The sequence below is a fragment of the Lagopus muta genome, chromosome 6, assembly GCF_023343835.1.
Source record: "Lagopus muta isolate bLagMut1 chromosome 6, bLagMut1 primary, whole genome shotgun sequence".
NCBI classification, from domain to species: domain Eukaryota; kingdom Metazoa; phylum Chordata; class Aves; order Galliformes; family Phasianidae; genus Lagopus; species Lagopus muta.
Genome location: NC_064438.1, coordinates 4543241 through 4564478, shown reverse-complemented (window position 1 = coordinate 4564478; position 21238 = coordinate 4543241). Strand labels below are relative to the sequence as shown.

Sequence of the window (21238 nt, the reverse complement as noted above, 5' to 3'; positions counted from 1 at the left end):
AATAGAGGTTTTGGGTGATTTGCATTCATTTAATGCAATACATCTTAAGTACTAAAAGCCATTTTTGGTGGAAGATGCTGCTCCAAAACTTCAATTTTGCTGTCAGAATTTGATGTGCTCATAAGCTATTGAGAATCTGGTTGTAAGTACAAAGTTTTCTTTGACTCACACAAAAAAGGTTTGAGTAACCCTTTTAACGTTACGATTTCACTACATTTACTTACTTAGTTTACAAGTTTGATGTAGTTTTTGTTTGTTTGTTTCTATTAACAGTCCGTATATTATTGGCACAATGAACCAAGCCACCTCCTCAACACCGAATCTTCAACTTCACCATAATTTCAGGTACTGTTTATTCATGTTTCTCATTTCTGTCTGCGGGCTCACAGAGTAGTAATGGCTGCTGAGTCATCTGAGGTTGTTCTTCTCAGCTGAAATAGGAGAGAAATACCATTCTCTAGTATCTGCTGCCCCAACGTGTAGCTTTATGTTGTCACAGAATCACCAAGGTTGCAAAAGATCTTTGAGATCATCCAGTCCAACCATCCGTCTACCACCAATATTTCCCATTAGACCATGTCCCCTAGCACAGCATCTTCTATTATTAAAATAACTGACATTGATAAAACCTTGACTTTTCCAAGGAATTTTAAGATATTTGATCCTCTTAAGAAGGTTGAAATACGACAATAGGCAAAGCAGATACTGAATGAGACATGAGATGAAGCAGAGCACAAGTATTTCATCTCATGAATTCATCATTTGAAAATAATTTTTGGTAAGAGTAAAGATGATTGGGGATAGGCTATTTTGATCATGATAATAATCCAGAAACGATATGAAAAATGTCACCCAGAATAGTTTTGTTCTGTAGCACTAAAGAATAGTGATGGACATTTTTCCTGTTCTGTCACAGATGGGTGCTATGTGCTAACCACACTGAGCCAGTCAAGGGCTTTCTTGGCCGTTTCCTGAGAAGAAAATTGATTGAAACAGAAATCAGCAGCAGAATGAGAAATGCAGAGCTGGTTAAAATTATTGATTGGATTCCTAAGGTCTGGCAACATTTGAACAAGTTCTTGGAGGCCCACAGCTCCTCCGATGTTACTATTGGTAAGTGTTCTGCCCAGTCTGTCAGGGGTTGCATTTCCAGACATACATCAACATGTGTATTTCCTCGTGCATGAAGTATAATATGCCTGGTATATTTCTTTGTACTACATGGGGTGAAATGTTCTCTTAAAAACACTGCTTTTGGACAGTAGCATATTCTCAGACAAATGGTACAAGAAGTTTTCCAACTCTTTTTGCCCATTTTGACAGACCTCTTAAGTCACTGATGCCAAAACTTGTTATGAAATGCAGCTAACTGGTTTTGCCTTGAAAGCTTTAGTCTTTTGAGTTGTTGCAGGGGATTTTTGACCTCTGAAGAAAGAGCACTTCACCAGATTGCTGCGTTTGTTCTTCAGTACTTGCCTTCTTTCTCTAAAGAACTGAAAATTGTCGTTTCATCCTATTTTGATTCATGTCACAATTATTTGAGTATAATATCTGAATGTCCCTTTCCCAGGTCCACGGCTCTTCCTCTCTTGTCCAATAGATGTAGATGGTTCAAGAGTTTGGTTTACTGACTTGTGGAACTACTCCATCATCCCATACCTGCTGGAGGCAGTCAGAGAAGGGCTGCAGGTAAGCCAACAGAAATGAAGACTCATCAGTCTTGAGTAACATCTATGCAGAGGGCAACACAGCATCAGATGAAACTGAATAGCAACAAAGTTTTCTGTGGATATAACTGTGCAAACCATCTTGGAGTAAGGAGTGGAAGCACAGAAGCTGCAGACTGATTTTTTTTTAAACAGAGGTTAAATGCCAAACAATTGATGTTTTCAGTGGGAGTTAGACATACAGCACCTTTCAGTAATCTGTTCCAGGAGTACACCTTAAAACTGTACCATGCATCAGAAAAACATTTTTTGTGGTCATTTAGTTATGTAGGATTGTCCTTTGCAAATCAAAGCAAATCTTTCAGCAGGGGAGGAGCAATGCCGCATACTCTGAGAAGCACCTAAATGCCTGATGGGATCAGTATCAGTGACATACTGATTATTTCTCAATCTACAGGATGAATTTTCAAGTAGATCTCTGTGTAATTCTTTCAGGGTCTGTAGTGAATTCATCACTGTCTGTTCTTTGTATATCATTCATACGCTCTAGCAAGTTGGATAGTTTGGGGCATTGCCATATGATTCTTAGCATCTCTTTGACTATGAAGCATGTTAGAATCAGGAGGAAGGCTTAACAGAGGTTTGCTATGGATTTACTTGCCAAGCAACTATGGAAAGAATGACTTTTTTGGTTCTTCAGCTCTCAGAATAAAAATAGCAGCACGTAATTTAAAAGGTCGTTGTGGAGACAGCAAAACCAAATACCAGTAAATTCTGGGTATTGCATACATTAAAGTAGTTATTTTTAATAAAGATTTTTTCTGTGAGAAAACTCCCTGTGTTTTTGTAACATGAAGACCCAGGACAAATGAAAGGTTTGTCCTGTTAGTGGACAGGCTCGTTTTAAAATGACTTCTTTTGCAGTGAAGCGAAATGCAAGATCACACATGCAGAAATAGAAAGCTGGGTCACAACAAGAGTGGAAGGTTAACAAAGGACAGAAGGTAGATGGGAATTGTAAAGTGTGGTAATGTATTAGGAGCTTGTGTTTTGATGACAGATGCCATTGTAGGGACATAACCTGTAATTCAGTACTGCTTCTATGCGTAAGAAGACACATTAGAAAAGTGCAAGATGTTCAGAAAAGAGCAGCAGGTATCATTTAGGATACAGAAGGCATTGTATAGTGAGAGATGAGCAGCTTAGGCTGCTCTGAGGAAGCTTAATGGATGTTTGGCAAGTTTGGACTAGAAAAATTTAAACTGAGTAAGACACAGCTTGTTATTAGTAAAAACAATTCACAGCTACAGTGCTTTACTGCAACAGTATTAGGTTCTCCATCACACACACACGCACATACATACATATATGTATATGAGGCTGAAATCTTTCTGAAACATGAAATAACTCCAGGAAGTTACAAGCTTCGTGGAGAAGCAGTTGTGTCAAAGGATTTTATATTGTCCACTTAAGAAGCACATTGAGTTTCATTTGCTGTTTCTACAGTGGGTGTTTGTGGATGTGGAAGTGAGAAAAGACAGCTTTGTCATAGAAAACTTGAGTCTTAAGTCATGGCTCCTCACAGCTTCTAAGTGCATGAATTCTTCAATACGTGTTTTGGTCAGAATTTTGACAAACACAGTTTGCCATTGGAATTGTGACGGGGCCTGGAGTCCTCATCACTTTGGTGTAAGGAACGTAATCAGTGTTTAAGAATGCACAGGGGTAACTTAGCTAGAAATAGAACAGAAGGTGACACAAAGTATTTCACATGAAACTTCCTACAGGGTTCCTATAAAGGAAAGTAATAGGAGCCAGTAATTTTTTTGACCTAAAATATATGAAGAGGGCAAATGTAATGATTTTGTTTCGTCTTGAAATGGAAGAAAAAAAAAAAAAAAAAAAGAACTGCTATCTATGGCAATGCTTGGGCTTGTCATAGTGATCTGAAGCTCTCCATATCAGCTGATCAGTAGGTGTAGAAAATAATGATGAGAAAGCACATCAGCTAATAAACCCTCTTTGCCCTCTTTTGTCTTGCCTGCAGTCTTCATCTTTCTTTAGGTGATCTGAATGGCTTGCATTCTAAGTGTAGTAAAGATTTCAGTTTCTCTCTTTTTGCTTTGGATTCTTCATCTGCTTTGATCCAATTTCCCCAAATTCCACACATTCACTTCATTTAAGTTATTTCTTCATTTATTCTGGAATTTCTCTTTCGTTGAGTCTGTGGGGAAGAACAGAACTCAGGTAGTCAAAGAGCAGCCAGAGCCCTACTAATTAACAAGCTAATGCTAGAAATGTGTGTTCCATTTTTGGGCTATTTTCTGTCCCCTACACCCACAAAAGCTCCTTTGAGAAAGCATCCTCTCATATGAAATCGCCTGCCAAGAAGGAAGGGTGGACTGCTGATTTCACTCTGATCTCTCTGGACCTAAACTGAACTATTTGTATGTTTCTGTTTCTCATTTGGAGAACTATTTTGGGTCAAAAACAAGTGAGCCAAAGGGATCCTTACAATAATTGCTCCCATTGGAGCTGCTGAGGTTTTGGTTCCTCAAAACAGCAATGTGAAAATTACAGGGTTGTTAAAAAAAAAACAAAAAACAAAAAAAACTTTACCCTAGTTCTTCCTGCTCTGTGTATTGATATGGAATACTGCATCAAGAAAAAGAGGGCCTAAACTTTCTGTGGCTTCATGCAAGGAGCAGAAATCTAACAGGTTGGTTCATAAAGCACCAGAGGGAAATCACTGCTCATACTCCAGTATGGCTTTAGGAGCCAACCTGTCAGATTTCTGCTCCTTCATGGCACCTTCTCTCTCTAGGAGGCACTCATGAGAAAGGGATAGAACTGGGTGCTGTGGAAGGGAATAGTGAGCTGTTACCTCAAGTAGATCTGTGATGATTTCATGTGCTGCAATGCAAATGTCACTTACATCGCATTCTGAGAAGTGTGGTAGGAACTACATGGACCTTCTGGGCAGTAAGGACGTGACAAATACAAAATTCTCTGCACTTACCAACAGTCATGTCTTCCTGTAAATTTGAGAACAAGATAAGGTATGAGATCTGGTTAGTCACAGCTTGAAGACATTACGCTGGGAAAACAGCACAGTGCAGATGAAGGATTAAGCACGTTTTGTTTGTAAGATTGCCTAGCACCACCTGCTGGGCTCTCACTGCTGCAGTGCTGCTCCAGAATATACTTAATGCTTTGCCACTTATGGCCACGTGAGGATCAGCTCTAGAAAGCTCCAAAGTTTGCCCTAACTATTCCTGGTTGGCAACAGAGAGGATGATAAAATTTAGAGGGTGGGAAAGAAGTAGTGATGAGCAAAAGGAGGCAGTCTTATATCCATCAAAGAGCTGGCAAATTCCTGTCCTACACTGGTGCTTTTTTCCCCCCATGCATTTTATAGGAAAGTGAGAGGTCTCCGAATTCATGTGACAAAATGCTAGTAATGGACTCCAGTTGTGGAAGGATAGTTGGGCCAGAAATGCATAAAGCTGAAGTTAAAAAGTTTAAAGTCACTTCAAGTTGTGCTTACATTTTTAAAAGTAATATGACATTCAAAAGAATTTATTATCTATTTAAGGCAAACAACATAACAAGAAAGATATATAGGGATTCAGTAACACAATCTGCTGGAAACAAGAAAAAGGTTTTGAGACAGCATACTTACTTGAAATGGGAACAGATAGCCAAATTCTGCTGGCACATTTTCTTGGTCGAGTACAAAGAAAATCTCTTGGCTTGAAAACCATGCTTTGACATCCATCCATCACTGTTGCTCGATAACAGGTATCACGTTTCCTCCTGTGCATTCTTGTAGCTGCAGTTTCACAGCAACGGTGGACAGATAAGCCAGCTGTTGTTGTGAACGGAATGTGATCGTTAACAGTCTGTCCTTTGTATTTACTTCAAGTTTAAGGGAAAAAAAAGGAAAAAAGAAAAAAATAGCCACCTTTCTGAATGGAGGTTATTTTTACATCTCCCTTTATTCAAATGGCGCCCACAGAAGGGTGCTGCAGTCTCAAAGGAGGTGGTTAGCCTCTTCAAAGCCACTTGCCACTTAAAAATAATAAAAACTTTGCCATTGGAGTAATGGCCAATCTAATTTGGTTCTGTTCAGCTCTGCTTGAAAGTTTCTTTTGCAGTCGAAGAATCATGGCACATTCATTTTGGTTAGGTAAGCAGTGAATGAAATGGTAGGCAAATGGGAATGTTTTAAAAGAAAGTTGTTCCCTTTTCCAGCTTTACGGGAGGAGAGCTCCCTGGGAGGACCCTGCCAAATGGGTAATGGACACGTACCCATGGGCAGCCACCCCACAGCACCACGAGTGGCCTCCTCTGCTACAGCTGCGACCTGAGGACGTGGGGTTTGATGGCTACTCCTTGTCACGGGAAGGCTCGACCAGCAAGCAAGTTCCAGTGAGTGATGCTGAAGGAGATCCACTGGTAAGCTTCTCCTTTCTGAGACAGTGAAACTGCCTGGTTTCCCTTTGTTAAGGGGACTAAAAGCAGGAGTGAAAAGATAACGGAACAGCAGAACATGTTTTAGCTTTCACTAGCTCACGTATACAGGTACAGGCATCATTTCCAACTCAGTGATTCTGTGGTTCTAAATATCAAGCTAGAGATTTGTACCTTCAGATAAGCCTAATTCAACAGTTCTGTATGCATTTCCATGTGTCAGAGCAAGAGGGGGGAAGGATGCTTGCAGAACCTTGTGGACTAATCATAGAATCGTGCAATGGCCTGGGTTGAAAAGGACCTCAAGGATCATCTAGTTTCAACCTCCCTGCTGTAGGCAGAGTCCCCAACCACCAGGCCAGGCTGCCCAGAGCCACAACCAGCCTGGCCTTGAATGTCTTCAGGGATGGGGCATCCACAACCTTCTTGGGCAACCTGCTCCAGTGTGTCACCAGTGTGTCACCACCCTCTGAGTGGGTCAGTTCAATCTCTTCATTTTTATCCTTTCTGGAAAAGCATACAATTCATGACTAATTTGTATGTTGCCATAGCATGTTTTAAATGTAATTCCTCTTTTCAGATACACAGGAATAATTACTCCAGATGTCTGTTCCTTACCTTTGCAGTGTGCTGGCAAAGTGAATGCAGATGTGATTATCATATAGAGTTGATACTGTTTCTACCCTCAGAATACAATAATTGTGTGCTTTTTTGCCTCTGTAGATGAACATGCTAATGAGACTGCAGGAAGCAGCCAACTACTCAAGTCCCCAGAGTTATGACAGTGACTCTAACAGCAACAGCCATCACGATGACATTCTCGATTCATCTCTGGAGTCAACGTTGTAATCTTCATCGGATAGAAATAGGGCATTTCCATGATTGCTGTCCCACTTGACGAGAATCCCAATCAGAAACTCATGAAAGGAACGTGTTCCTGGGCTGGGCTGGTATCTCAGTATTAGAGCTGCAATAACAAGAAGACACTTAGAGTCAGTCTTGAACCTGGGTGCAGGCAACCCAAGCAACCTTTGTATTGTTTTTCTTCTTACAACGATAAGAGCTGCACTATTCCTTTGTTTTCTTCTGTTTAGTTGCTGTAAGCTCTCATGCCTAAGATACTGAAGATGCTAAAAATAGTCATCGTTACTAAAAGAAAAAAACAGTTAAAGGGGGTGGATTTCACAACTATGAAGCAAACAGCTTTGTGCCATGTAGAGAAGGAGAGGGGAGAGGAAATTTTTGCCTATGCTGCTTTTGACCAAACACATTTAGGTGAGGGCTGGACTTTTACCAATCAGCTTTGCAGATTAAACTCAGCTTTGTATAGTTCTGGTGCTATAACAATACTGCTTGCCTTGGTATAATACTCCGTAAAGGCAAAGCTGCTAAACAGGGAAGTTTAAATAAGTATAATAAAAGGGGGGGAGGGGGGAAGAACGAAAAGAAAAAACACTGCTCTCCTTGCCAGTCTGAGACCTTGGCTTTCTTTTGTTATGTGTTTGTAAAGATAGACATATATATAAATAGGAATATATAAAAGTATATATACAGTCTGAACAAATCAGGTTTTTTCCAGCACTGTGTAACCATCAGTCCTACTACTGGTTAACTATCAGGTGGCCCTCTGCTGGGCAGGGCCCAGTTCTCCTCCACATCCTTCTGTGATGCTCAGTTGACTTCAGCTGGGGGGAGTTTCCCTCTTCTGCAGAAGTCAGCACAAGTCCTACAGCTCTACAGGACCTGAGGGAGCACAGGGGCATCCCGTGAGCCCTGTGTGCGCAGGGTAGGTAGCTACACCCCTGAAGGGATGGTCAGACTTTCAGTTCTTAATTCGTGCCATGAAACGTTACAGCAGTTTTCTAAAAATGTTGGGTTTTGTTCAGGGTTTTTGTTCCTGTCAGCACAACCATGAATGGATTAATTACAACTCAGCTCTGTGACAGTTCCAAGTGCTACTGTGATGACCATGTTTGCTCCCATGGCTTTTCTTTTTAACTGCAAAAAAAAAAAAAAAAAAATAGTATTCTAGCAGGAAGGAAGGTACTGTGTCTTTTGAGTTTACCCAGGCCATGCTTTTGAGTTTTGGCAGAGCTGTGAACCTGGTTTTATTTCTCCTCCTCTCCGAATATGCACACCTATGCTCTCAGCGTTAAGGCTTTGTACTTCTGTTGGGGAACAGGAGCACCTCACCAAGAATTGCACTTTCCTCTCCGTGGAAGCTGACGCTCACACCAGCAGCCCCACCAAGCCAGCTGCACTGGGCTGTACCTCAACACAACACCATTCCTCACTGTTGGCCTGTACGAGCCTTCCCAGCTATCTTTTGGTGCTGAATTTTGAAGCGATGCCTTATTTTGTACTAATTTTTTTTTTATTATTAAATTAGTGCTGTATATTCTGGGATTTTATTTAAATAAACAGGGCTAAGTCATCTCTTGGAATATCGTACATTGCTGTGAATATGGTTTGGACAAGACACTAGAATTGGTTGCAATGTGACAAAGAGAAAGGAGGGGAATGAGAACTTTTCAGGTTCATATCAATCTGCAGCTATAAGTCCTTGAAGAGCTCTTTTATCCATGCAGGAAAAGAAAAAAGAAAAAAAGAAAAAAAAGATTTTCAACTAGAATAAATGCTGTCATTATTAAATTACAGAAATGTGCTGGTGTTTGTCAATGTACAGAAAGAAAACTCATTATGAACACTTCTTTAGGAGCCTGTTAATCCGTCTGGGTTTAAAGTAATGGAAGAGACAAGTTCATGCTCCTGGGACTCAGTTGGAGAGGATAGCTTGATGATACCTCATTACTTCCTGTAACATACCTGTGCTTACGTTGTCTTACTGAGCTGGTCTTGAATCTGCTCCTGTTACAACTTCTAAGTGCTGATGACTCTTTTTTTTATTATTATTTTAAAGAAAAGTATTGTAAAAGAAAAATTAAAATATTTTAATGACGGGGGGTGGGAGGGGGGGGGGGGAAGGGGGAAAGCTTGCTGTTGCCATTTTTAACTCTCTGAACTCTATTTCATTATGTCACTGAATGAAGTACCAAGGGCTCACTCAGCCAGTGTTCCTGATGTGGTCTTGGTACTGTCCACATGGGATGTGTCTGTATGGAATTAAACGCATGGCATGCTGGTGATGACTTACAGACAGGTTGATTTTTCCAGTAGTCATGACAGTTCTGCCTCCCAGCACTGACCTACCTGCTACTACTGTGAATCTTGATGCCTAATCCTCCAACTCAATCCATGCAGACACAGCGTGTGCCTGTTGCAGGGCTAGGGCTTTCAATGGACTTAATGTCCTCGAAAACATCTCAGTTAATCTTTAACTGAGTTCTGTAAGACATGTTTATAACGGTGTTTTTATTTGCGGGGAATGGGGTGCTTTTTTTCTCATGTTTAATCCTGTGCTTATGCCCAGGAAGGAATTTCTGTTATTATTTGGTATTGATGCTAGTTTGGGTTACAGTGAAGGGCAGTGTGGAGTGGGATGCTCGTCCTCAGCATCACAGGATTCAGTGTCTTTCTGAAACTTGGGGAGGCAGGTTTACCCACAGTGCACACATCAAGACTTCAGTCTTTCTCTAAGTGACTTTCGTCTCACTTAAGGCTTTTTCAATGACACTTCCTTTCCTTTTGCCTTTTTTTTTTTTTTTTTTTTCCTACAAAGTTGGCTTGTTTTAAAGGAGAACAACAAGGGAAAAAAAAATAATGAATTTCTATGCAACATTCACGTTGTGTTACAAACTGAAAATATAAACCATTTTCTTCAAAACTGCCAAGAGTGATACAGGCCATAAATGAGATGTGGTTTACCTGGGGAATGGGAGGGGGAGGGGGCTCATCTTTTTGTACATTTTGGAAGAAGCAAACTGGTATTTCATTGTTGATGCTTAACTTCGATATTATGTGTATGAAACCTTGTCTGAATGTGGCAATTTTCTTTCAAGAAAAAAAAAAACACAAAAACTAAGCAAAAAAAAAAATAATCTTTCTTTGTCAATATTAAATGGAAGGTTGCTGTTTTGATCTAGTCGTTTCCAGTGGAGCAGTTTATGAAATATGTTCTATAAGATGTACATTTTTTCATTGTAACATAGAAATGTAAATATTTGATTAAAAGTGCTGCATTTTGATGAATTTTTTCTAGCCATTTTTAAAGAGAAAAACTAGGAATCGAGTATTTTGTGTACGTTTATGATGTTTTCCATTTGCTCCTCTCCCTATTTAATTTTCAGTTCTCATTTAGGATTGGAATTTGTGAATGGTCTGTTTGAGATCATGCCTCCCCTTCCTCCCCCGCCCCGTTTCTCCCCCTTCCCGCACCCCTGTGTCATGGAGAATAAAGCTGATGATTGTACCAGTCTTAAATTATTCATGATTCAATAAAATTGATGCTTATTTATTCAGATTTGTGGTTTCCCTCAACTTTTTGCCCCCTTCTTAATTGACATTTTCCATTTGAAGATGGTGAGTTTTAGTTGTTTATTGTGAAAAGATACCAGCAGCCCTGAGACATTGTACCACTAAGATCCCCAACCCCCCAATGCCCACTGCCCATCCCCGCAGTTCTGGAACACCCCGAGGCACGAGGACTCCCCCACCTCCCTGGGCAGCTGTGCCACTGCATCACCGCTCTTACTGAGGAGAAATATTTCCTAATATCCAACCCGAAGCTCCCCTCGTGCAACTTGAGGCCATCACCTCGTGTCTTACTGCTGTGACCCGGGGTAAGAGGGCCCCCACATTGCCACAACCTCCTGTCAGGCAGTTGTAGAGAGTGACAGGGTTTCCCCTGTGCCTCTTCTCCAGACTGAACCATCCCAGTTCCCTCAGCTGCTCCCCATCACATTTGTGCTCCAGATCCCTCACAGCTCCTCTGCCCTTCTCTGGACGTGCTCCAGGGTCTCATGCAAAGCCGATAGCCTGCTTAACTGTCTTAATAATTTGTTCTCAAAACAATAAAAGAGATATTTTACTGGTAGGTATTTGCAGGACAACTGAGAAAGGTGATTCGCCTATTGGACTTGCCTGCATCTCGTGACAAGCCTAGAGAATGATGTCAGCTAGGGCTTAGAAGAAAATGCCTTGGCTGTTCATGGGTAGTTGTTAAGTCTTCTGGAGGAATTTTTTTTTTTGTTTTTTTTTTTTTTGTAGGCTGTCCTGTTCTGCTGTCTGTTTTTTCCCCTTCTCTTTACTTTTTCCTTCTGAGTCGCAATCATAGAATCACAGAATCACCAAAGTTGGAAAAGACCTACCACATCAACCAGTCCAACCGTCCACCCATCACCAGCAGTTCTCACTTAACCATGTCTCTTGACAGCATCTGAGCGTTCCCTGAACTTGAACTGTTGCCATTTATTTTAATAGTACAGCAGTGCAAATTAAGTCAGAGCGGATTGTCAGCAATGGGGTTTCACTTATCCCTTAGCAGCAGTTTTCCAGAAGCAGGAATAATTTTGGGCAAGCTCTAATGGGTTTCCATATTTGGTAATGCAGAGAACTGCATGTTTTAGGGTTGGCCCCATAAGGCACTTCAGTCCTAACCTTGGACAGTGAATCAATACTGGGCCGGCACCAAAATGCTTAATCTCTCTCAGGAACTCCTCTTTCTTCCCTTTTTCAACCTCCCACACTCTTTCCCCATGTTCTTTCTTTCTCTGATGCATGCTCTCTTTTATGTTCATCTTCACATATTTTTTGCTTCATCTCACTCCTCCCTTAACCTTTATTCTGTTTCCAACATCCTATTTTATTCCTACTTTATGTCCTGCCCAGCTCCACCTCATCATTTCTCGGTGCCTCAGGATCAGTGCTGACTTCCTTTCTGCAATGGAAGGGGAAAATCCCTGGGATCACTTTATGCAGTCAGTCTGCAGAGCGTGTGTTTAAAGAGGGATGCTGAGCCCCATGGCAGCCAGCCCTCATGTGCCCAGCGGGCTGCGCTCACGCTCCACTCCTCGGCCCATCAGCTGAGAAACAGCCCTGAAACTTTTCCCCCGTTCAAAATCCTTTCTTTTGGAGTTTGAAGGATTTTATTCATTTATATCAGATTCAGTTGTGGTCAAAAAAAGCAGCCGCCCTGAAGATGCACAATGAAGGTCGTGGAGTAGCACTAGCTGGCAGAAGGGATGCTCTTTTAGCCCTCTTTTTCCACCCAAGCTGGACGTTTTATGTCTGATTCACAGGTGAGGCAGCACCAGGTGCTAGATCAGCTGAAATCAGAGCAAATCAAGAAAGCAGATCGATTTTCTGCAATCTTCTGTGTTTCACAGCAGTCACTTTGGCCCAGAGTGTGTTCAGTGGGGGAGAAGGGGAAACACAGCCAGGAGTGAGACCGTGCTGAGCTGCAGCACTGTCAGCCTGTGTGTAGGAATGGAAGGGCTGCCTGCTGCATCGTCTGGTGCTGGGCAGCCACCATCTTCCTCTGCCCTGGCTGCTGCACAGCTGACATTGCTCCAGCCCCATCGCCTCCCTGTTCTGCCTGAATTGCCACACAGAGGCTGCGAGCTCCCGAGTCTGACCTGAGTTTTATGTTGTTCTCTTTTCCCCAGAGATACTGTCCTGCTCAGCCCCTCATCTTGCCGGTGTTGTCTTGGTCTTTCCCCTCAAAATATCACAAAAAATGCAAACATAGCCTGCTTGTGCTGAGGAGCTATGAGAAGGGGAAGGAAAATTGAGCTGATGCTTACCATGGCCAGGTGGTATATCTTGATTATTGTCAGCCCAAGGCTTTTAATATTACGTCAGAAAACAGGTCAGTCTTGGATGTGAGTTCTTTTGGCTTTTCAAGGTCCATTGCGTAGTAAAGCAAGTATAAGTAACCAGCATTGCCTCTTCTACCTCTAGCTTATGAGCTGGGGCCCATGGAGCCACCAAGCTGCACAATCTTTTAGGTACAAAGGTAGCCAGTTCTGCAGACCTTAATTAAAAGCACCTTTTTTTTTCTTCTTTTCTCTTTTTTCTTAACTGTTAGATCACTGACTCCATCTCTGTGCTATTTTTTGCATGTATTTATGTGAATAGCCCAAGTACTGGAAATCAGCAGGTGCTGTAGTTCATACTGCAGTGGCTGATTAAAATTAAGCAAAGGGATGTTCAGATGCCTTGCTTCAGCTTTGTCTTATGAACATTATTTTCTTAGAACAGGCCCTTATCTTTGTTTGCCTTACCTTATCAAATTACTGCAGTGTTGCTAAAAAAATGGTTTTATTTTGTTTCCCTATTTGGTCCCAGACTCAACCTACACCAACCTGCAAATGGGATGCATGCATTGCTGAATGGCCGAGCTTGGAAATCTACATTCTTTTATTTGGTAGTCATTCATTTTATTATATATACACATATTTAAAGTCTGTACATGGTAAAATACAACATAAAAGTTTCTTTATAAGTTACACGTTTAAGCAGCTGCATTTGTTTGTAGTTCAGCTATCATTTAATTGAAAAAAAAAAAAAAGGAAACCTTATTCAGCCATTGCTACAGTCATTCACAATAACCTTGGTATAAAACATCCATACAGAGTAAGTGTACAAAATAGCGTACAGTTCATATAAGCTGTGCAAAGACAGCAAAGTTCAGTCAAAACCAAAGAGGCATATCCCCTTTCCTCTGTCCACAGCACATAGCAGAAGCCAAGCGGAAAGCAAGCACAGGCCTGTGGGCAGAAAAGTGAGTTAGACAGTGCTGCGTCTAGAGAAAGGATGTGTAAATTAAATTAAAAAACACCAACAGAGAAGGTCCCCACTACACAAGGCACACTGTTATACCTGAAGGCGATTGTGGTGGTTCCCGTGGGTCTGTGGCAGGGTGAGGGTGAGGAGGGGGCAGTGGTTTGTCTGCACATCTCATGGACATCCTTTGCCCTGGGATGAGACGATCACCAGATCACAGCAATCCTCAGGTTCTGAACTCTTGGTAGTAGCTGGGAATTCAGTTGGAAGGTGGGAAAATGGCCACAGCAACTGCAATTTGTTGGCATTGGTGGTGTTTTGTCTCTGGAAAAAATATTTCCCTGCTATAAAGGAAGGAACTGTCTGCTCCTTGCTTTCAGGCTGATGCAGCTAATTGAGCAAATATTGGTTGTTAAGCAGAGAGGAATGGCTTTGAAGAGGTCAACAGACACCGTGGGTGTGAAAGCCTTCTCGTGGGACAGAAAAATCAGGAATACCTGGAGCAGGAATGCTTATGGCCATGTGATAGGGAAACTGCCCTGGAGAAGCACGTGGACATGCAGGTGGGACATCACCTCTTCAATTTATAGCCCTCTGTTATGTACACCTTCGCAATGTTCCCATGTGACGGTAGGAGCAGGTGGGCAACCTAAGAGACCGTTATCTCTTCTTCTTCTTCCTCCCCTTCCTCATCCTCTTCCTCTGAGTCCGAGCAGTCTGAGGGTTTGCTGGGGCTGCTGGAGTGGGATGGAGAGGGAGGTGTCTGGGGACCCAGCCTGTCCCGCAGGTGCTGCGGGGCTGGGTGGTAGGGCAGCGGGTGCCGGGGGCTGGGGGGGCATGCCATGGGGCCTTCCTCCTCTTCCTCCTCCTCCCCTGAGCACTTCTTGCCAACGTCGCTGAGGTCTGGGTGGGGGTTGAACTTGGTGGGTAGGGTTTGCTCTCTGCAGCCACCAGAGGAGAGGAGCTCTCTTTCTTTGGAGTTCCTCCACTTCATTCTTCTGTTCTGGAACCAGATCTTCACCTGAGGGTGGAGGAAGAAACTCAGAAACAACTCAACTCAGTAACACGGGGAGCAGGGAAGGCCTTCAGTCCCATCTCAAGGAAGGGGCACAGAGGTCTCACCTGTGAATCCTTGAGACCCAGCTTGGCCGCCAGCTTCTTCCTGTCGGGCTTGCTGATGTATTTCTGCTTCTGGAACATCTTCTCCAGTGCCTTGCGCTGCACATCGGAGAAGACGGCGCGGCGCAGCATGCCACGGCGCGGCTTACCGCGGGCGGCCAGCGGCCAGGAGAAGGTGCCAGGGATGGGCACGACGGCAGAGGCAGCTGCAGGGCAGGAGAACGGGCTGAGCGGGGACCACGGCCGCCAACCCAGCGCCCACAGATCCGGGGCCCGAAGGGAATTTTACGCTCAGATGGCCATTGCCTTTCAGCGGGCCATAACTGGGATTAAGGCCATCAGCTCAAACGTGGGAAATGGCTCGATGGTGGCCTGTTTTGTTGAGGGATTCAAAGGGCTCCGGCCTCAAAAGGCGAGGCGCGGCACACCGGCTGGGGTGGAGGTGTGGGAGAAAAGCTTTCCCTCTCAGTTGTGGGGTTTTTTTCAGAAGCTTTTATCATTTCAGGCATTTTCTTAATGCTTGAGATGAAAATGAGGACTTTTCTGGTCAGAACAAAACCAGCCCCTTTGGACTCAGTTTTGATCAATCAGTATTCATTTTTTTTTTTTTTTTTAAATATATTAATCTCTCTCCCTGCCCCCAAGTTGGAGAATTCAATCCGGAGACATGAAAAGTAACAGCTAATTAGCACACTGCCTGGCTCCCCGTGGCATTTGTATGATAAAAAGGGCAGAGTTTCCTCTTAAAAAAAAAAAAAATAAAGAAAAGAAAAAAAAGTGTGGTGGTGGGGAGAACCTCCCCAAGAGAGACAGAGATGCTAATGAAGCGTGAATGGTAATTGTGTAGTAATGAACTAACAGAAAAAGACTGAGGACAAGCAGCTAACGCCATATATTATTGGAACAAAAGAGATTTACACTTTCAAACTAAACACAACGGCATGCCGGGCTCCTCGGGAGAATACTGATGGCACAATCGTCTCTTTCCCCAAATCATTTTCATTAAATGGACATGAAAAGCTATTTATAAAGCTCAAGTTGTTTTTGTTAGGCTATTCACACGCCGGAGAAAGGGAGCAAATTCCATTATCCGGAGGATGAATGGAAGAGCTGGGGTTATTTTTTCCTCTCTCTCTTTCCCCGTTTTTTCTTTTAAACTAATAGCTTGTGTAATTAGATTTAAAAGAAGAAGGGAAAGTTCTCCGCATGTCCGCAAGGGCTGCCGCCAGGCCCAGGAACGCGCGGCGGGTGCACGCGCGGCCCCGCGGGAACGCGCGGCTTTGCGCGGGCGCGGCGGGCGCTGTCCGCTCCGCCAGTGGTGCTGAAGGCGACGGCGGGGAGGGAGGGAGCGGGCGTGAAGAAACGGGATGGTGGGCAGAGGAACGTCGGTTGGGGGGAGAGAGCGCAGAAGCCGGGGTGAGGGGGAGGAGATTTTCTAGACCTACCTGGAAAATAGGAAGATCTGATGAAAGGCTGGAAGGATCCTTCAAAGTACGGAAAGGAGAAAGTCTTTGGAGGGACGCTTTGAAGCAGAGCAGGAGAGGACTCTAAGTGAAGAAATAGAACGAAATCATGAGGGCTGGCAGAGGATCGACCCGGGAGAGCTCGGCGGGGCTGGGCTCGTTCTGCCGCCTGGCGCCACGTTCCCTCCCGAGCAGAAACCCCGGCTCCTTCTGGGTCCGCCGCTGCCCAGCCCCTTAAGTAGGCGGCGGCGAGAGGGTCCTCCCTGCCCCCACCCGCTCCCTTCTCTTCCCCCGGCGGAGCCGCTTACCGGCGCGGGGGGCGGAGGACAGAATGGCGTTGACCCCGAACTTGAGGAAAGTGGAGTCACTGCCGGAGCTTTGGGGCGAGCAGATCCTCCTGGCCGCCGTGCAACCGGGCAGCTCCGGTGTCCCCGAGTCCGTCCTGGGTGCCGAGGCCGGGGGTGACATGCTGCTGGGCGGGGGAGCGCTGCGGGGAGGGTAGGCGCCGGGCCGGCTGATCCGGATCAGGTCCTCCACCAGGAAGCTGGAGTGGCTGGAGAAGGCGGACTGCAGCGACTGCGGCAAGGTGAGGGTGGGAGTGGGCCGCAGCAGGCTCGGGTAGACGGCCGGCGGAGCGATGAGGCTGGGGAACATCATCGCATGGGCCGTCCGTCCGTCCCTCCGCCTGTCTGACTGTCCGCGAATAAAGATCCCACTGGCGAGCCGGGCAGGGTTCTCTGTGCCCTTCCTCCTGGATGCGGGGTTTTATAGTGGCCAGTCCCGCTCGGGCTCTTTCAGCGGTGACAGCCCCAACAATGGGGTTCAACAAAGTTCTCCACTCGGGCTTCATTCAGCGGCCGCTCCGGGGCTGCCCATTGGTTCGGGGCTGCAATTTATGATTGGATTAGGCTTCATAAGCACCCCGCGCACAATGGCCGCGCCACAAAGAAAGTGTAGTCATCAATTTTGCATATTGACCGCCTCTTTGGAATACGTCGCTCCAAAGGCTCCCAGCAGGGTTTTGTTCCGAGGCAACACACACAGGCTAATTAAATGCCTATTTAAAAGTTTCCAGTGACATCTTGCCTCATAGAAAGGGAATTATTTAAAGAAAGCACTAAATTTATTTGCCTCTCCCCCGCTGAGGTTAGGAAATAAATCAATAAATATTCATCAAAACCGTCAGAAAAGCACTTTTTTTTTTTTTTTTTTTTTTTTTTTTGGTTGCATAAAACACAAATGGGAAAAACACAGCATTGAACTACGGAGGGAGGAAGGAAATGTTCTGAGCGTGATTCAGATGTGTTCTGCTCCGTGCTTGCAGTGCTTCGGGCATGGTGTTGGCGTGGTGGTGTTGGCATGGTGTTGTTGGCGTGATGTTGGTGTCGGCATGGTGTTTTTGACGTGGTGTTGGCTATTTTTTCCTATCCACGCGTTTGAAGTCGGCTATAAAGCGGATCTGCAGCTTTCACTTCTACTTTCAGGGGTCTGACACTCATGAGGGTCCTGCTCAGGTGCTCGGGCTCAGAGTCAGAACTGGCTCCAAGAAAACGGGAGCGCTGAAAATAGCAAAGATGTTAAGAGCGCAGTAGGAGCAGAGCAGCCACCGCAGGTTCTCAATATGTCTGTCCTCTTAATCTCACGCGTACTAAGAAGAGTGGTAAGAGCTCTCCCCGACCGTGAAAACGAAGGGAATGCTGCGGTGTTTAGGAAGTAAATCGGCCCGAGCTGGGCCGGCTCTGCGCGCACCGGCAGCCGAGTTTCCCCGATGTGTGCGGGACCGGCCCGCCGCGGGGCATCGGCAGCAGAAAAACGCGAAATCGCGTTATTTTCTGGCGGATTGGGTTCGTTTTTAGAGGCAGAGATGGAAACGGGCGCGAGGGTATTTAGTTTCCTTTGGAGCCGGGGGATGAAAGCGAGTATTGAGAGCGCCCCACACCTGATTTCTGTGTTAAAGAATATAACAGATGTGTTAAATGTCCTATGTTTTAAAAGCGCCCCATTCAGCCCTTTGGTGGGGCTGAACCTTAGCGAGCAGAAGTGTGCAGCTCAGCCATGCAGCCTTGATCCTATTAACCATGAACTAACTGTCACCTTCAGCTGTTTTCCCTTTTTACTTTTTAACACAAAGCTTTCTCAAAAATCTTATTAACCAGCTTTATTTCTCCCGATGCTTTTTGTCCGCCCGTTTTGTGCCGGTGATCTCCATGTCGATGCTTTAACCATTCAAGAAAAGTGCATCTGCGATTTATATCACATTAAGGAAGAAAGAAAGTCTGTTAAACCTCTCCCTCGATTCAAATCAAAAAGTTATTTACCAGAGGATGGAATCGGCCCCCGAGCTCGAGCGATGCTGACGCATCTCCGGGCATCTGCGGAGGGAGGGAGGGAGGGAGGCGGGGGGCTGGCGGCCCCGCTGTTGATGAAACCTCCCCGGGTTTGTTAATCTCGGCGCTAAGCAGGTAAAGGGCGAGGGCAGCGCGGCGGGACCCCAGCACCTGCCCGGCTAATAGCTGGGGATGGGGGGGGGGGGGGGGGGGGGGGGAGGCATGGGCTGCCCCGTCTCTCCCGCCTTCAGCCTCCCTCTTGCCCCCCTCCCGGGTTATTTCAGCTCTATCCAGTCCGTTCCAGGTGTGGAACGAGAGTCAATGGGAAAAAAAAGCGAGCGGGGCTTTCCCCATACAAGTAACGCGCTGTCCGTCCCCTCCCTCTTCCTCCCTTTGGCCCTTCTCTCCCCGCTCTGCCCTTCCCAGCCGGGCGGGGCCGGCTCCTCTCAGTGCTTTACAGTCATACGGGGCCCTCTGAGATGGTTTTCTCCTTTTATTTTTTTCTTTTTCTTTTTTTTGCCGATACATCGGGGCTGTTTCGCCTCGCTGTGCACCGGCTGCTGCGCATTTCGCCTGCCTCAAGAAGGGGCTCTGACACGCTGGGTTGCGCTGGGTCAGGCGCACGCTGGGGCACACGTGGACCCGGTTCCTCGCGATGCGTCTGAGCACACTCGTAAAGAATTCCTTAAGCACCACGGCAAAAGGGACCAGAGGTCTATTGAAAGGGACGAGAGGCCGCGAGGAACCAAGAAATCAGACGAAAGGATCTTATTTTCAGCGATCTCTTTTGGAAGTTTCTTTTCAAAGGCGGTGATCACTTAAGAGAAGGGAATTCTAATGTCTCGGGATAAAACCTGTGACTAATGCCGTTTGACCTATGCTCATGCGGTTTTGTGCTTCCTGCCATTCATTTTAATGTCGTTATCTTCAAATTTATTTCTTAAAAGTCACTCGCTTTCTTAGGCGAAAAAAAGAGGGGAAAAAAAAAAAAAAAAGGACGAACGTCGGCGGTGGGGCCGAGGGGCGGCGGCAGCCTGCGTGTGTCCCGGGCCGGGGTTGGTAATCCGCATGAAATTGGGAGAGCCTCCGCTTCCAGCGAGGACACGGAGCGCCGGGCCCGGCTCCCGGAGTGCTGGAGGCGACGCGGGGCCGACCCGAGCCGGGAGGGACGAAGCGAAGAACCTGGGCTCTGCGCTGCTCCGAGCACCGGGGGCGGCCGGGAGCCTCGACAGGGCTGCGCTGCGACACCTAAGGCTGCACCTTTAGAATTCAGCACAAGGAACAGAAACTGGTGGTTCGCTCAAAGCTTTTCTAGATCCAACACCCCCTCCTTCCTTCCCCCCCCCCCCCCCCCCCCCCGCCTTTTTTTTTTTTTTTTCTTTTTTTTTCTTGAAAATCCTTCTATTGTGCCAATCAAGCAGATGGTTTGCAGGAAATATAGCTTGGCCCCAGTGACCGAAACTAATTTTAACTAGCTTTCCAAGCCTGGCACGTTTGTTTTGCTCTTACAAAATAGCTAAAAAAACAGCTGGCAAGGGTGAATTAAACCCATTAAAGACACATTTATAAGAAATTATATTCACATAGGTTGCTCAAACCCCCCTAAGAGGGGAGATGAGAGTATTGAAATGAAAATGTCCCCGAACACACTACCCTCCTTAACATCGCCTGAGAGTCTCAAAACATTTTACTAAATAGATTAACTTGACCATTGTTTCGCATCACATTTATCAGCTTCATTAAGTGAATAGCTGAACAAATATATTACGCATGCATGAAAAGCTCTTTTGGGGGCTGCCTTATTGTGTCCTCAGCCCTGACAGGTGGTTAACTGTGTTTCTCTCTCCTCTCCCCCTCTCTCTCTCTGCGCAAAGAAAGAGGGATCTTGGACAGAGCGCACGGCCCAGACTTGGCAGAGGGACCTGGAGGAGAGAGTTACTTTCTTCTCCCTCGCCATTCATCCTGGCCAGCCCAGAGAGCGCAGGGCCTGAAATGCAACCAGATGATCCCATCTTGTCAGAAGTAATTAACTTTAATTTAGTCCCTGTGTCTTGCTTACGCTTTGCTAACTCCTCCTTAGCCTGTTTACTTGGCACCCTTTCTTGCAGATGTGATAATTTTTGCCCACCTCATTCTTTTATCCATTCCCCAACCTGCACTCTTGTTTTAAAATAGCAATATTCCAGGCTTGAATAATCCTCCTTCTTTCTTCTCCACTGGTCTGGCTAATAAACAAACAAACACACAACCTCCCTAAAGCCAGCTTCTTTCACAGAGCTGGGGTTTGCAGAGCACAACACAGTGCCTTTTTCTTTGCCCTCATTTCTTCGAGGACAAGGGGAAGCAGTACCTTCCTTCTTACTTTCTCCAACATATATTTCTCTTCCACTGAAGTCAGTGCAGAGAATTAAAGGATTCCTCCCACCCCAAATCAGATTTCAACTCTACTCCTACTAACTGATTGCAACATGAAGTGGTGATCCTTTGCCAGTGGCAGTGGCAAATC

The 21238-nt window shown here is 45.3% G+C and overlaps 2 protein-coding genes across 6 annotated transcripts in view; one reads left to right on the top strand and one right to left on the bottom strand.

The window, feature by feature from the left end:
• NAV2 (neuron navigator 2) overlaps nt 1-10558 on the top strand; it is a 311161-nt gene extending 300603 nt beyond the window's left edge. For all 4 annotated transcript variants that reach the window (XM_048948752.1, XM_048948751.1, XM_048948750.1 and 1 more), the window contains 5 exons: nt 274-345; nt 917-1113; nt 1571-1689; nt 5922-6125; nt 6864-10558. In XM_048948752.1, coding sequence (XP_048804709.1) covers nt 274-345; nt 917-1113; nt 1571-1689; nt 5922-6125; nt 6864-6989 — 718 coding nt within the window. In that variant the 3' untranslated portion in view covers nt 6990-10558. The remainder of the gene's footprint in view (nt 1-273; nt 346-916; nt 1114-1570; nt 1690-5921; nt 6126-6863) is intronic.
• A 3105-nt stretch (nt 10559-13663) lies between these two features.
• DBX1 (developing brain homeobox 1) lies at nt 13664-17062 on the bottom strand. 2 transcript variants are annotated; one of them, XR_007377768.1, is made up of 5 exons: nt 16714-17062; nt 16388-16489; nt 14946-15148; nt 13920-14844; nt 13664-13807 (listed from the first exon to the last, which is right to left on the bottom strand). XR_007377768.1 is itself a non-coding variant. In XM_048948905.1 (4 exons), exons 1-4 carry the CDS (start codon nt 17060-17062, stop codon nt 14473-14475), a joined length of 1026 nt encoding a protein of 341 aa, XP_048804862.1. In that variant the 3' UTR covers nt 13831-14472. The 2 variants fall into 2 exon arrangements, 1 of the variants encoding a protein (XP_048804862.1); XM_048948905.1 differs by lacking the exon at nt 13664-13807 and having other exon boundaries at nt 13831-14844.
• Nucleotides 17063-21238: the final 4176 nt, after the last annotated feature.

What these genes read in the sequence shown, in the direction of transcription:
- DBX1 (XM_048948905.1), bottom strand. Translation starts at nt 17,062, where the DNA reads ATGATGTTCCCCAGCCTCATCGCTCCGCCGGCCGTCTACCCGAGCCTG. An exon ending in GTCCTCCGCCCCCCGCGCCG is followed by an intron (nt 16,490 to 16,713) that starts GTAAGCGGCTCC and finishes TTCTTCACTTAG; the next exon opens with AGTCCTCTCCTGCTCTGCTT. An exon ending in TGGGTCTCAAGGATTCACAG is followed by an intron (nt 14,845 to 14,945) that starts GTGAGACCTCTG and finishes CTCCACCCTCAG; the next exon opens with GTGAAGATCTGGTTCCAGAA.